Below are 14,789 nucleotides of genomic sequence, written 5' to 3' on the forward strand. Positions count from 1 at the left end.
AAATAAATTTCAAAGGATTTTAAAGGTTGTTATTGTTGTTTATGAAAGTCCCGCCCATGGCAACGAGAACACACTGAGCATGCGTGGTTGATTCACTCAGCTGTCGCGTATTTTTTTGCTATTTTGCATCAGTCTAGAATCTGGAGTAGCGCTAATACTCGTGTAGGATTATCTTATTCTGCTTTGTTAATACCAAATTGTAGACAGTTTGATAATCCATAGTCTATCAGCTGGTCCAAGTCGTAAACTGTTGCGAAATTGTGGAGGCAGGGCGTGTCTTTTTACTTTGGCGGAGCGATCCATATGTGCGAGAAGGCAGTAAGTTCCTTTTCCGTCGTGTCAGTAAGAAATGTACTCTGCGAACACAAAATTATATATTCCTTTTAGTAATCGTACATGGTAGAGATTTGGGGCAATCGTTTCGAGTTGATGGTGAACCGGTACACTCTTCATTACTCCGGATCCCTTCCTGGATATATATTTTTGGATATACCGTCCGCCTAAGGAATCATTATAAGGACCATGTCGACCTGACTGTACCGTCGAGGGATATTACAACTGTGATTTCTGCGAATACCCAAGGCAAATTCAAACACAACTCGTCGTTGAAAATAACGGGTAGTATAAATTGTATAGATTTTTTTAGTTGTGTTACAGTAATATAAACTGTCATAATGCAGAGTAACAGGGACAAGGAAAGGGAACGTGTGGACGATAGAAGAAAATCCCGTCCGAGCGCAGGAAGGATGCACTCTGCTGGCCGTGCCAGCAACTCAAGTAACTCCGGCGTGTTGATGGTGGGGCCAAACTTCAGAGTTGGTAAAAAGATCGGCTGCGGAAATTTCGGCGAGTTGCGATTAGGTAAGTTACTCGTCTCAAGCATCGCTTTGTGTTTTGAGTGCTGCACATCCTGCACAGCTTAGACAGGAAGAAGAGCTCTGTCGCGAATGTATGGTATGTGAAACGGGAGTTGGAAGTGGAGCCGAGGTGAGCAGAACTAACGGTATTGCCACCAGCGTGAGTCATGTCGTTTTGTACACCCTCCCAAATCGTACTAATTTCCTGGTTTCGCCTATCTGTTTACTTCTGCAGGTAAAAATTTGTACAACAATGAACACGTGGCAATAAAACTGGTGAGTGTATCATATTATTTTCCATTGCTTTGGACACCACGAAACTGCTTTTCACATTTACAAAGTCTCCCCATCTGTTGAATGATTGGCCATCATTGTGTGTGCTACTGAAATTACAACTGACCAGTTTTGGGAATGGCAGTTCTCATGTTTTGAGTGCTTAGATGTTTATTTCTAGCATATTAACATGCCACTCTCTCTCCCCTTATGTACAGGAACCCATGAAATCAAGAGCTCCTCAACTACATCTGGAGTATAGGTTTTACAAGATGCTCGGCCAAGCCGGTACAGTATATTCACCTTATTATTTCATGGTGTTGTTCAGTTTAACCTTTCCATTCAAACCTAGCCCATGACGTAATATTCTTGAATAGCAACTGGTACCATAGCCCAATGTTTATTCATTGGTATTTTTGTCATACACACATAAAATACATGATAGTGACTGATATTATCCCACAACACTGCTTGTGTTTGTTAAGTGTTGTGTTTCCCAGTCAGGGGAAACAAGTGGCATTCGAGAAGGGAATGGAATTCTAATTTTTAAGGTCATAAGTTTATGGCCTTGACAAACTGTCCACCATATGCACATCTAGACACATTTACTGTATGGTACAGAAGCTGAAGAGATATTTAAAGTGTCCTGCAATGTTGTTAAAAAAAAGAGAAATCGCACATTGAAATTCCTGGTATGTGTCAGTACTCAGTGGTTGTAAACAGGAGTAACACCAAAGCCTGCTCTTGAAGCTGAATGTTTTGCTTTAGTGATCCATTTTTTTCCTGCAATTTGCCTTGAGAGTATTATAAACAATGTAATCCCAGTATTACAACAGTGTCCTCATGAAAAAAGGTTATGGATGAACTGAATGAAAATAGATCTCGGTCCTTGCATTAATTTTATGTAACAGTCTGTTTTGAAGATGATATTTGTTCATTTATACTGAACGTTTAATAGTGGGTGTCTTGGAAAATACTAATGAATCTTCAGTTAATCATAATACAACAACATTTTTCGATATATACACATTTTGATCTCAAGCTTATGTAGGCATCTTTATTCTACTTCAGCTTCCCTCTTCTCAGCATGTTTTAGAGATGAAGAGAAAAGCTGATGAACTCCCACTGATTTTACTGTAGCCAGTCACATGGTGCTGAATCGGCCTGTGAGCTCTGAAGTCTGTTTGCCTTTGGTTATCCACATGATCAAATCATCTACTTCTTTGCCCAAAACTTGGATCAAAATTAGTCATTGTACGAGGCAGCACTGCTCTTTCTGCGGTGCATGCATTACCCATGCTTTCTGAATAGTGTACACACGCCCTGTCAATATCTTCATTCGGCAAGCTGCATTCTTGCACTGTGGTTAACCTCATGGTGTAAACACTTGACTGTGGAATCTAGGATTTTCGATAGTTGGGCAGTGAAACTGACTTAAAACACTTTACAAACATTCCAACAGAAATTTCCTGATCTCTCTACCCCAAAAACACTCTTGAATGATGTAGACAAATGTTGAAAGGAGTTATCAAAAATGAAATCAGAACGATAGTCAGCGATGTGTAATTATACTACACTTGTGCAGCCTTAATACAGTACAAAATGGTTCTCTGTCAACACGTGCTGTACATAGAAAAATTTGCTGACAAATGAAATGTATGAGAAAATTGCACACCCAAACTTGAAAGGATATTGCCAATTATGCCATGACTGGGGAAAATCTTTGGACTGGCAAAGGATATTTTCAGTGTGACGTCAGTAGGTCTTATCAAATGTGTGGCTTCCTGAGATGGAAGAATGATTGAGTGTACTCTGTGACTTCTGAAAATAGCCCTCGTTAAGTTTGACTCGAGAAAAGAGTTTGAGAGAGAAAGAGCATTTACCCTTGAAAGAGTTAATCCGGCAAACAAAAGTTTGATGACCTTGCCAAGACTGGCACCAAAAGGGCCAAGTCTCAAGGCTACAGACATACTAATCTGGCATAGTAATCAGCAGAGACACATTACATTGTAAATTATTTCATAGATTAATTGACTCATAGTACAATGGTACTGGTTACTTTTTAATATGTTATTTGAGTTCAAGTGTGTTCAGATGCCCCATTTGAAAGTCAACATCAAAGATTTAAGCAAGGAACCTGAATGGTTCAATTTGAAAGGGTATGACAGTAATTGTTTGAAACGCGGAGTGTCCACTCAATATACAATATGTACTCTGTATTTTGTGATATATATATATATATATATATATATATATATATATATATATTATATATTATATATATATATATATATATATATATATATATACTCTGTATTTATATATATATATATATACATTAGAGTCTTGCATTATTCAGTTCACACCTCTTGATTGCAGGTTGTGTATTCATTCAAATCAGTATGACATGTATTGAGTACATCGGCCATGCAACACAGGCTCAGAGCTATTGTTATATTTTCCAGAAATGAATGTCAAACGTCACATCATTGGTCCCTGTCGTGCCCCCACACCCATTAAAATTCTCTAGACTTGGGCAATTACACAATAATGACCTTACCCCCTCCCCCATCCCCCCAGGCATGTGATTAACAAGATTCAAACATTATGACTCGTGATTATGAAGAAAAACAGGAAACGTAAATTTCCAGTAATATTCAAGTAGTAAATATCATACTTCCTTCCCTTACTTGGTGTCTGTACGGTTAATGAAGTCAAGGGATGATGTTTTGTTTGTTTTGGTCACTTCCCTGTCAACTACTGTTTACGTGCATGTGTGTGTATATACAAGTGCTGTCTCTGTATTTTAGCACAAGGGATATTCCCTTGTATATACCCAATGACCTGACGTCATGGCCGCAGACTCTTGTGTTCTTTCTATTTACAGTAACTACATCAAGATCCATTTCACTGTAGGGGTCGTGACCTTCCACCTCTTCCATATACAATACTTTTGAATTACTGATGAGTTAATGTTATTTATGCTGTAACAGCGTGGTTCAGGCAACATGATTGTGTAATTGCCATATTTGGAAAAGACTTACTAAAGTGACGTTTACTTTGTTTTGGTGTCTTTGACACATGTGGGTGTTGTTGTTCAGTTATGAATTTGATCCTGATGGGCAGAACTTGCCACAGCCATGTTTGACATCCCACCTATCACCACGCCGTCCCTAGTTGTGTTTGTGCAAATGAAGAGGTTAACTTAAAACAACAAGCTTTGACCAAAGTTCACAGTTGAAAGGTTGTTGTGAGGTATTCTGTCAAACCATACCAACAAGTGATTGATTTGTTTTCAGAATACCAAACTAGCAACTAAAATATGACACTAGCATGCCCAACTTAGTTCTCTCTTGTATGGATGTGCTGTGAGTAGCTGAAGTCACTAGGTTGACAAATTATTGACCAGCTGAGATAAACCCTACTGTACTGTATTTGGAAAGGTGCTGGTGAAGGGAAAATTAGAGTCCATGTAAGTTAAATTGTTTACAGTGTCAAATTACTGTTGGCATCACATTGACTGCAAGCCATTTCTGACAAAGACTGCCTCATCAGAGAGTGTATTGTACTGGTTGGGTGGACTTGAAGATTATGTAACCATGGGTATTTGTGTCTGACTTCCACATTTCAAGTTTACTGTACCCTTACCCCGTCAGCCCCATTTCCATTGTGCCCAAATTTGCCATGCAAGGCAACCATGTTGGAATGAAATGTGGTGTTGAAACTGAAAGAGTTATTTGACCAAGCTTTCATTTTACCAGTGTAAAAGCTTTTTATTGCAACAAATAGTACACCATTAATCTTTTCATATGGCGTTATTAATTTTGTGACCAAAAACTTCAATATCTTACCTGGCAAATTTGTATTATCTGTGCAAACCACACTATTTGATGTCACCTACTTGACATGTTTGTTGGTAGAGAGATTTACAGATTTACATATGACTGTGGTTTGTAAGCAGTTGTTTTGAAACTAATTTGGCCGGGTCTTGAGCATACTAATACGACGCAATAAACAACCAGACAGGGTCTCAACACAGAGACCAGGCAATAATACGTCCAACATTTTAATTCAGTGTGTATACAAATCATGTGATGAAAGATCCAAAATGGTTGTGTATCTTAAAAGATTCCATCGTTGTGCCATAATAATCTGTCAGATGCACAGACATGGCAATTGGACCTGACAAGGTAGAAGTCAACAGAGATTTTTCAGAGTGTGTGCAATTCAAGAACATCTGTTCTGTAAGGCTTTAGCAAGAGTTCAAAGAAAGATCAAACGCATTGTGGCAGTTTGACCCCTATAGTGCCACTTTGCTCCCTCAAAGCGTACTGAACCTCAATGCAGTGTCTATCTTGTTTCATAAATATTAATGTCGTTGGATGTTGAAGGCCCTCTGCCTATGTACTAATCTGGTTAAAAATAGCTTTATTGAATGTTATCTTTTTGGAGCTTGTTTTAACTCCCGAAGCAAAAAATATATGGCCAGTAAACCTCAACATTTCCGCATAAATGAAGATTGAGGAGGCTGTACTGCTTTTTTTAATTTGAAAAGATAATGCCAAGAAGGTCAGGGTGACAGGTCAGTGCAAATAAAACTGCAATTTATTTTTTAAATATTCAAATCAAGTTTTAAATATGGATATCTCATGTTGCTTTTAACATTAGATATCTTTAGAGCTGACAGAAATTTAATTCGGATCTGTTTCTGGCAAGGCCACAGTACTTCAGTCTGCATAAGTCTTAACACCTGGCATGTCTCACACCAAACAGAATAAAACAGTGTCAAGTTTTGGCACGATATAAATAAGAGCTGATCAAATTTCTGTCAGAGATCAAAGCAAATAAGGTTTGCTGCCTCGGGGCATGAAGTTAAATATCCGGATATTATGAAGCATAGTTTAATTTTATATACACAATGTTTTCAGTGTAAATACTGATGAGCTTTGGATATTGAACTTGCACTTGTGATATGAAATTCCGATATACAAATTCCAATATATAAATAACAAACTAAATTTTGTACTCGATATGAATTCAGATTTCGCAAGTCTTAATCCACTCATAACTATGTCATCTTTTGCATGAGGTTTCCACTCGGTTGTATTGAACACAAGCAAAGTAATCAAAACGGATTTCATGAAAATTCATTTTGAAAAGAGGGATTGAAGCAGATAATCTGTCAGTTACCTACTAACAATCACCTCAGTTTGCCACAATGCCAGTTTGGTAATATCTGTGAATGATGGGGAAAGGCTGTTTTAAGAAACATTCTACCGTGGTTTGGAGCAGTTTGGCTGACGAGGCTTATCTAATTATCATCTGTGTATCGTGTTGCGGGGGTATGGTGATGAATGAGCAGTTCCGGGTTGCATAGGCCAGTGTCCTGTTTGCTTTGTAGCCGATTTTTAGCTCCGCTGTCAGCGACGCGGAGCTTATCAAATAGGTTGATTTTCCGTCGTCGTCCGTCGTCGTCGTCGTCCGTCGTCCGTCGTCGTCCGTCAACAATTGCCTTCTCCTCTGAAACCGCAAGTCCAATTGCTTTGAAATTTTATATGCAGTTCACTTAAGGTGACCTCACTTCAGTTTGTTCAAATCGTGGTGAAATTTGCATATTTGTATTTTTGGGGCATTTTTTGGTGTTTTTGGTAAAAAAATCATCTTCTCTGAAACCGCTTGTCCGATTGCTTTGAAATTTGATATGCAGTTTGCTTAGGGTGACTTCAGTCAGATTTGTTCAAATCGTGGCGAAATTTGCATATTTGTATTTTTAAGGCAATTTTTGTCATTTCTGGTAAAAAAATCTTTAAAAATCTTCTTCTTCAAAACTGCCAGTCAGATAGCTTTGATATTTGGTACATATGTCCCTAGGGATGATCTATTTCAGATTTGTTCAAATTGTGCAGAAATATGCAAATTTGCATTTTTAAGGCAATTTTTGCCATTTTTGGTCAAAAAATGTATTTCTCTAAAAGTACTGGTCTGATAGTTTTGAAATTTGGTATACAGGTTTCTATCGATAACTAAGTAATATGTATTGAATTTCTGATGAAATCTGTAATTTTGTATTTTTGGGCAATTTTTGCCATTTTTGGTCAAAAAATGTGTATTTCCAAAACTACTCATCCGATAGCTTTGAAATTTGGTGTACAGGTTCCTACAGATGAACTAAATGATAGTTATTGAAATTATGATGAAATCTACAATTTTGTAATTTTGGGGCAATTTTTACCAGTTTTGGTCAAAAAATGTGTATTTCCAAAATTACTCATCCGATAGCTTTGAAATTTGGTGTACAGGTTTCTACAGATGAACTAAATGATAATTATTGAGATTATGATGAAATCTGCAATTTTGTAATTTTGGGGCATTTTTTGCCATTTTTGGTCAAAACATGTGTTTCTCAAAAAGTACTGGTCTGATAGCTTTGAAATTTGGTATACAGGTTTCTACAGATGAGCTAAGTAATATATATTGAATTTCTAATGAAATCTGTAATTTTGTATTTTTGGGGCAATTTTTGCCATTTTTGGTCAAAAAATGTGTATATTCAAAACTACTCATCTGATAGCTTTGAAATTTGGTATACAGGTTCCCATAGATGAACTGAATGATATGTATTGAAATAATGATGAAATCTGCAATTTTGAATTTTTGGGGCAATTTTTTTCTATTTTTGGTCAAAAAATGCGTTTCTCAAAAAGTACTTGTCTAACAGCTTTGAAATTTGGTATACAGGTTTCTATAGATGAACTAAATTTGATCTTTTGAAATTATGATGAAATCTGCAAATTTTTACTTTTGGGGCAATTGTTGCCATTTTTGGTCAAAAAATTTATTCTCAAAAACTACTCATCAGATAGCTTTGGTTGACATGTTCTTAGGGATGATCCTGTGTGATACATTCAAAGTACCGTATTCCTCCGATTCTAAGACCCCGCCCGTTTATAAGACCCCCCAGGATTATTTTATCAATTCGTAATTAGCTGTTAGTTCGTTTATAAGACCCCCCAGGGGGGTACACCCGAATTTTGACTGGAACAATAGAGCCATTGTCATGTAATGAGACCAGAATATCCACAACACCTACGCTGCTTATCAAAGTCACAAACAAGTGTCAAAGTGAAGTATCAAACCTCACACACACACACGCACACTATTGTTGGGGTTTGGAACATGTCAATCGGGAACAGTTCCATCATTTCCTGATGATAAAACTACACTTGGATTTTACTACCTAAATGAACAATATAAAAGAGTTGGATTTTTAGCGTCTTGATCTAGTACAATGTCGTCTTTTCGTTACTGTTATTTTGCTACCATCAAAATAAGCAGATTTTCAACACTCTGATTATGTACGAATCGAACATTTCGATGCAATTTGGCTACCATGAAATGAACATTTAGGATCGTCGGGTTTTCGGACTTGTCGATCAAGTACGATTCGCTCATTTCATCACGATCAAACAAACACAATTTACACTCATACAAACACAAAAAAGTTTGGGTATCAGTAGTTCTCTTTTTGGAGACTGTTGTCGCCCTTAAAAGGGCCGTTTCATTTTTTTGGTCAGCGGCATGATTTGGTCTGTTTTAGTGAATATGTACGGTGAAAACAGTACCTCGGACTGATTGCTTTAGCAGAGGTACAGCCGCATTATTTGCCAAAACACCGACGTGACATTTCTCTGCCATGCCAACTCTTGGAGAATGGATGAATGCTTTCTTCTTTGCCTTCAAGTAGTATTTGTGTTGACTGACACGTCACGATCGATGATATTCGAAAGTAACCGTGCCCGGTATCCGTGCTGCATCTCGCTTCAAACTTTCAACTTTGCAACCATCTTGAACAATGGCTACAGCATTTCGATCGTGTATGTTGTCTGCATCTCGGCGAAGTTCATACAGCAAACCAAGTTCTAGCTGATTGCGACGGTAGTTAGGCATGCCGACAGCGAGAATGTTTTTAATAATTACTTTTTTTCTTGCCCATGACGACCATGCACTGTCTTATGACTTTTCGGAAAATAAAGTCTACGATAAATCGACGCATTTTTATAGGATCTTGAGACGATGTCGGGAAATCCTTTTGTTGCCGTTATCAATAGAAAATTTGGGACGTGTGAATGACACGAGCTTTGAACTTGCTTCGCTCAACTTTTACACTTTTGTTTTCATACTACTGAGGCAAAAGACTACGGCACATAAAAAGTTGCTCTTTAAATGGTGTGCTTATAAAGATTTTTTCAACAGTTTTCTATCAGGTAAGGTATCTTTTGTGATCATTGTGAATAGCTGCACGTTTTCTCTTACGTTCAAATTTACCATTAAAGTATAAGAAGATTTTTTTCAACAGATTTCTATCACGTAAGTTTTCTTTTGTGATCATTGTGAAGAGCTGCAAGTTTTCTCTTACGTTCAACTTTACCGTATAAGCAACCAGTGAAAATAGAAATATCATTGGCATCGTAAAATCTTTCAAAAAGACTTAATGACGACGATATCGACTTCGACTGGTTTGACTTAGATGAAGAGGGCAATTATTGTGTTGACAAACGAAACGCGATATTCAAAGTTTCTTCCGCGCATGAACTGAAAATTCTTTGAATTTCTTCCGTTTATGTTTCATCAATTTTGTAGTTTTTCTCATGTAATGAAGGTATTTATTGTTTGAACGGCATTTGTGTGTGTCCTTTCCTGAACTAGTCTCAGCAATGAGTAGAACGATAGTGTAACAGATTTTCAAGATTATGCACGCTTTCGAAGTCTTGCGAGGGAAAAATACCCAACTTCATAAGCTTAAACGGCCCTATACACTTACAGTTAGAACAAAAACGTGCATGATCGTACCATATTCCGAACAGTTGATCATAGATGACTGAATTCCACATCAGGAGACATTTCGGTCATCGATACAAGTAATAAAAAACTTCAGGGTGTATTGCCAAAATTCAACACATCAAATAAGCAGATTGGCGCAGCAATCTTTCGTCTCGGCCAGCCGATGCTTCAACACTTTACCTGTTCGAGCCTGCCTGTTCGTAAGATCACATTTCGTTTCGAGATACGGTTAGACTTTTTGAAACTAGGAGCAAAATAATAAAACTCACGACGTGTAATTGATCGTTTATTTTAAGGAGTACAGTAAATGAAAATCGTACATAGAAAACATCGGACGGACACCATCCCACTGAACAGAATTTTACCTTGACCTCATGCACTGACACCTTTGACCTATTGCGTAAATTGACCAATCACAGCCAGCGGAACTTCAGGGACTTTCCCTTCACTCATTGTCTGACCTTTGTGGCCATGCTATGGGGAGCTAGCTGCTGCTGAGGAACGTACTTGTTGTACAAAGTTTCGTGGTGATTATCTATTCACGAAATACAAAGATTTATTGCTATCGTATTGTTTAGTAAAAGAAGGTATGGCAAATACGTTATATTTCAAGACTTGTGGATCTCCATTAATTTATACTTGTACAGATTCGACTGCCAGTATCTACGCAGCATGGCATGAGTCGATATTACAAAGTATGAGTTGTCTGTAGCGTGAATCAAAAAATCATTGGCATAAAAATTTGCATAACATTGCATAAATTAGCATAAATTAACTTCGACGTTCGATTTCGCGGTGACATCCGTTTATTAGACCCCCCATATCTTTTTCGTCATCTTTTGTTCTGAAAAGGGGGTCTTAGAATCGGAGGAATACGGTATGATGAAATCTTCAATTGCGTATTTTTGCAGCTTATTTTAGCCACTTTTTTCTGGCCACTGCATCGAGCTATCAAAGATTTCCACCCTTCTTCATCAACATGTGTCAAAAATAGTTATTCTCTACATAAACACAGCGGAGCTATATCGGCCGCTAGGTCGCTTGTCAGAAGGTTCTCATACTTCAGTGACAGTCCAAGAAATACCCTTTCGTCTCTGTATACAAGAAACAGTTGTCTGTATCTACATGCAGATGCATGGTGACCCTGAGATATGCAATTTGCAGTCATTTTATAGCTTTTCCTCATCACGCCTGATTGCCTCCGTAAGGTTATTGCAGCCTTGTACAGTGTGACACACAGCCTTATCAACACCGGAGAGATGTGAGATTTTATGTATCACCCATCTGCTGTACACTGTGTTCTATGTTCATATGAGAACCTGCATGTGTACAGTGGAGTGGGATTGCATGCAAAATTTGACCTTTGAACTCAACAGCCAGACACTCCATAAATGTACATAATCCTCAGGTCATCTTTTACAAGGCAACATTTATGTTTCTGACTGATCCATTGTGTAATAGTCATAATGAGACTTGCTTTTGATATTGTATGGAGCACCAATTATTTTCATTTCTTTTTTCTAAAGCTTGTTTCACCAAAGAAAACTAAATAGACACTATTTTACATATGTTATATGTTTCCATTAACCTATTATGATTAAACAACTGTTTCACAGCAGTACAAAACTTCATGCTTATCTGCACTAAATTTAACTAACACATCGTATTATTTCAATACTGAGTGCACAATACGCAAAAAAAACGCACCAATAATACCGGTACATGTAGGTTTTGTTTTGTTTTATAAAGCCATTGCATTGCTGGTACAAGCATTTTAAAGTACAAAAGTACCCACAATCAAGTACCGTACACACCCAATGTAAAATATCTGCAAACAGAATGCAAATGTTGTGTGTCATGATACATTTTTAAAAAAGAAAGGTTTTTGTCCAAGTGGCTTTTGAATTTCAGATCATTGCAAACCAGGCATCAGACAACCCAGCAGCAAAGGTTTATGAGTCCATTTCTTTATCCATGTATGAACGTCTTACAAGGTCAAGAAGTAATTTGTGAAGGACAAGCACGTTCAGAGCTGGAGCACTCCCACTAATCAAACATTGAAATTTACACTCTTTCTTTCCGTAACACGACATGAACTGTATAATATTATATATGTATAAAAGGACTCTGTTATAGTTAATCTTACACCAGTTGCATGTCTATAAATTATGCTATTTCTGATGATGCAGTACTTTTTTTATTGTGCTTTCTAGCAATTTATCAAAGATATTCTGTGTTTTGAAATGCCCAAAGGTGAGTTAAATTTGAGGCGTTTGTTTCAGTGTCATCTTTAAATGAAGCATGACATGTAATGTTTCATTTGTTTGAAAATCTACCACCAAAAGAAATAAAGTCCAAAGTGACGACTGGATCTATAAATAGAATCATCCTTGAAAAGATGCCATTTGCATACTGGCAAATAATATCAAACTCCAAGTACGTGTTGAATTTATAATGATAGTGTAAATTACTGTTGTTAAATATGCTCACAAAAATACATCAGGCTGTGAACAAATGATGCATGAAAGACGAATTTATGAAAGACTGTAACTAAGTGATTGCTCTGAAGGAAACAAAAATGAAAGCAGACTGCTATGTACCATTATGACGAAATCAACCATATTGAAATGGCACATCTGCGTGGTCAAAGGTCAACTGATGAGAAAACCAAGGCGATCATGTAGTCATCTGCAAACATTAAGCAGATAGTAACATCCATTTCAGTACCATGAAATTTTATTAGCTCTCCCCTTCCATAATTGCTTATTTTCTTTAGCAAGGCAGCTCATATCCCTCGATAAACATCTCATGGAATCACCCCGGGCAGCCCTTGGTGTGTTTTGAACATAAGATTATTCATTACCTAAAGCCACCCTATTCAACATCCCAAGCAGGCATATCTCCAGTGGATTTTATCAACATCGCCAAATATAATAGAGGGGAAATTATGGTAAAACTGGAGACGATATGACAAGGCGAAATTTCGTAAAAATGATCTCAGTTGGAATGGGAGATGAAATTGATTTTTGGAAGGAAAAAAAAATGGTAATCCGTTCTGTTTCATGCCGATGGCAATAAATTATGTGATGGACAACAGAAAATTATCTTAAATTGCTGCAGCATAAATTGTTAGGTTGCAGATATTTATGCATAATTGGAACATGATATACACATCACATTTATCCACTCTGTATGCACCTGTCATGTTAGTTTCAGAGGCCTCTCCACCCATCTCCTTTTTCATTCCATGTGTGTACTTGCGAATGCAACCACCAAATCCATGCAGATATCATAATGTCTGTTTTCATAATGGTGCACCAGATCATATTCAGGTGAATTTTGCTGCAGGGACCCTACATGCAAGTAAAGGAATAAGCCTTGATTTCCAAGGCTTTAATATATTTTCATTTTTATCAAACAACACACTTATTTAAAACACCATTTCAACAACTGTGGCTTTTTCCGTGTTCCTCTATTAACACAAGAAAAAGCAAATCCATAAAGGCAAGTGTGAATTCAAAATAAAATAGTGTGTTCTGTGATTCAGAATATTAAAGATGCAGTAGGGCGGAATTTATGTTCAGCATGAACAACGTGAGACATTACAGCGAACGTCAAAATGAACCGCAGACCAAGTTTGATAAGCCCCTATCAATTTCCCTAGTAATCTTCTAATACCCCTTGTAAAACATCCAGGTACTTTGGTCAGTAAACATACACTGCGCCTGCTGTGCTATCTCCATTCGATCTCCCTATGCAAGCTTCTGCATGGATCAAACCATTTTGTGCCAGTTTACAGCTATGGCTATTTGATATCAGTGTATTCAACGAAGCTCATGGCACACTTGTTATATTTTACAAAACAATGGGACACTGGAGTTCCCGAGACAGTATCGTTGGGAAAATGACGTGTTTTCCCAGTATTTTCTCGATCCTTTGACCCTGCCCAACCCCGTCACCTAAATAGTATAGTTCATTACATAGTTGCGTCCGCCATTGTTATGTCACGATGTTAGTTTTCATCCTCTGAACAAGGAGTTTCTTAGTTTGAAGCAATTATCCTTTCATCTGTGAAGAGTTTTTATTGGTGACTATTACAATTTTCACTGCTATGCTGTTGTTTTCACAAGATGCAGACTGCTTTTCCGTGCAGTCAATCATAAGACAGTTTGTCTACTCTCTACAGTCCATGGAGTCAATGCATGCCAGTTCACACATGCACTATAGCACTATGCTGTTGATCGGCACATGATGTCCTTATGTCAAGTTTTGGGATTTTTTTGATGCTGAAATTTCACCAAAATGCCATTTCTGTATCCAGAGATTGTGTAATCAGTTTGATTTAAAACAGCGATATAAAACATTGTGTCAGTTAATCTCGGAAATTTTGGCTGAGTTTTGCTGTCTTTTATCTATGGTTGTCGATCAGTATGTGCATTGCATTAGGGGCTGTATAGAGAGACCCTGATGTAATCAAGGTATGCCAGTTCATAAAATCGTCAGAATTTTTTTTCTCTGTCGATGTCGATTTGCCCATGATTTGCCTTTCAATATGGATTTTTAGGCAAGAAAGAGCATCATAGAAAAACGGTTGACAGGCGTTTCCCAAACCAGCATCGCATGCTCAGCACTGTGAACGATGTCATAATGAAATACCGGAGAACTGGGCATTTCCAAGTTCACCGGCCGGCCGAGAGTCAAATCAGGGACTCACTCAGTACGACGACATTGTCTTTCACTAGATATACTAACTGGCTGTATCTCAGTCTTTCAGTGTGAATGTTTCTAATTTTACCGTGGAACTCAACTTGTACTTGA

At 37.6% G+C, this 14,789-nt stretch overlaps 1 protein-coding gene across 2 annotated transcripts in view; it reads left to right on the forward strand.

Moving 5' to 3' along the window:
• The first annotated feature begins 84 nt into the window (after positions 1-84).
• LOC139121334 (casein kinase I-like) overlaps positions 85-14,789 on the forward strand; it is a 75,455-nt gene continuing 60,750 nt past the window's right edge. Inside the window, exons 1-3 of one of the 2 annotated variants that reach the window (XM_070686140.1) lie at positions 85-861; positions 1,093-1,133; positions 1,349-1,418. In XM_070686140.1, coding sequence (XP_070542241.1) covers positions 675-861; positions 1,093-1,133; positions 1,349-1,418 — 298 coding nt within the window. In that variant the 5' untranslated portion in view covers positions 85-674. The remainder of the gene's footprint in view (positions 862-1,092; positions 1,134-1,348; positions 1,419-14,789) is intronic. The other variant, XM_070686139.1, reaches the window with a different exon arrangement.

Source organism: Ptychodera flava, chromosome 21 (assembly GCF_041260155.1).
Source record: "Ptychodera flava strain L36383 chromosome 21, AS_Pfla_20210202, whole genome shotgun sequence".
In the NCBI taxonomy this organism is placed as follows: domain Eukaryota; kingdom Metazoa; phylum Hemichordata; class Enteropneusta; family Ptychoderidae; genus Ptychodera; species Ptychodera flava.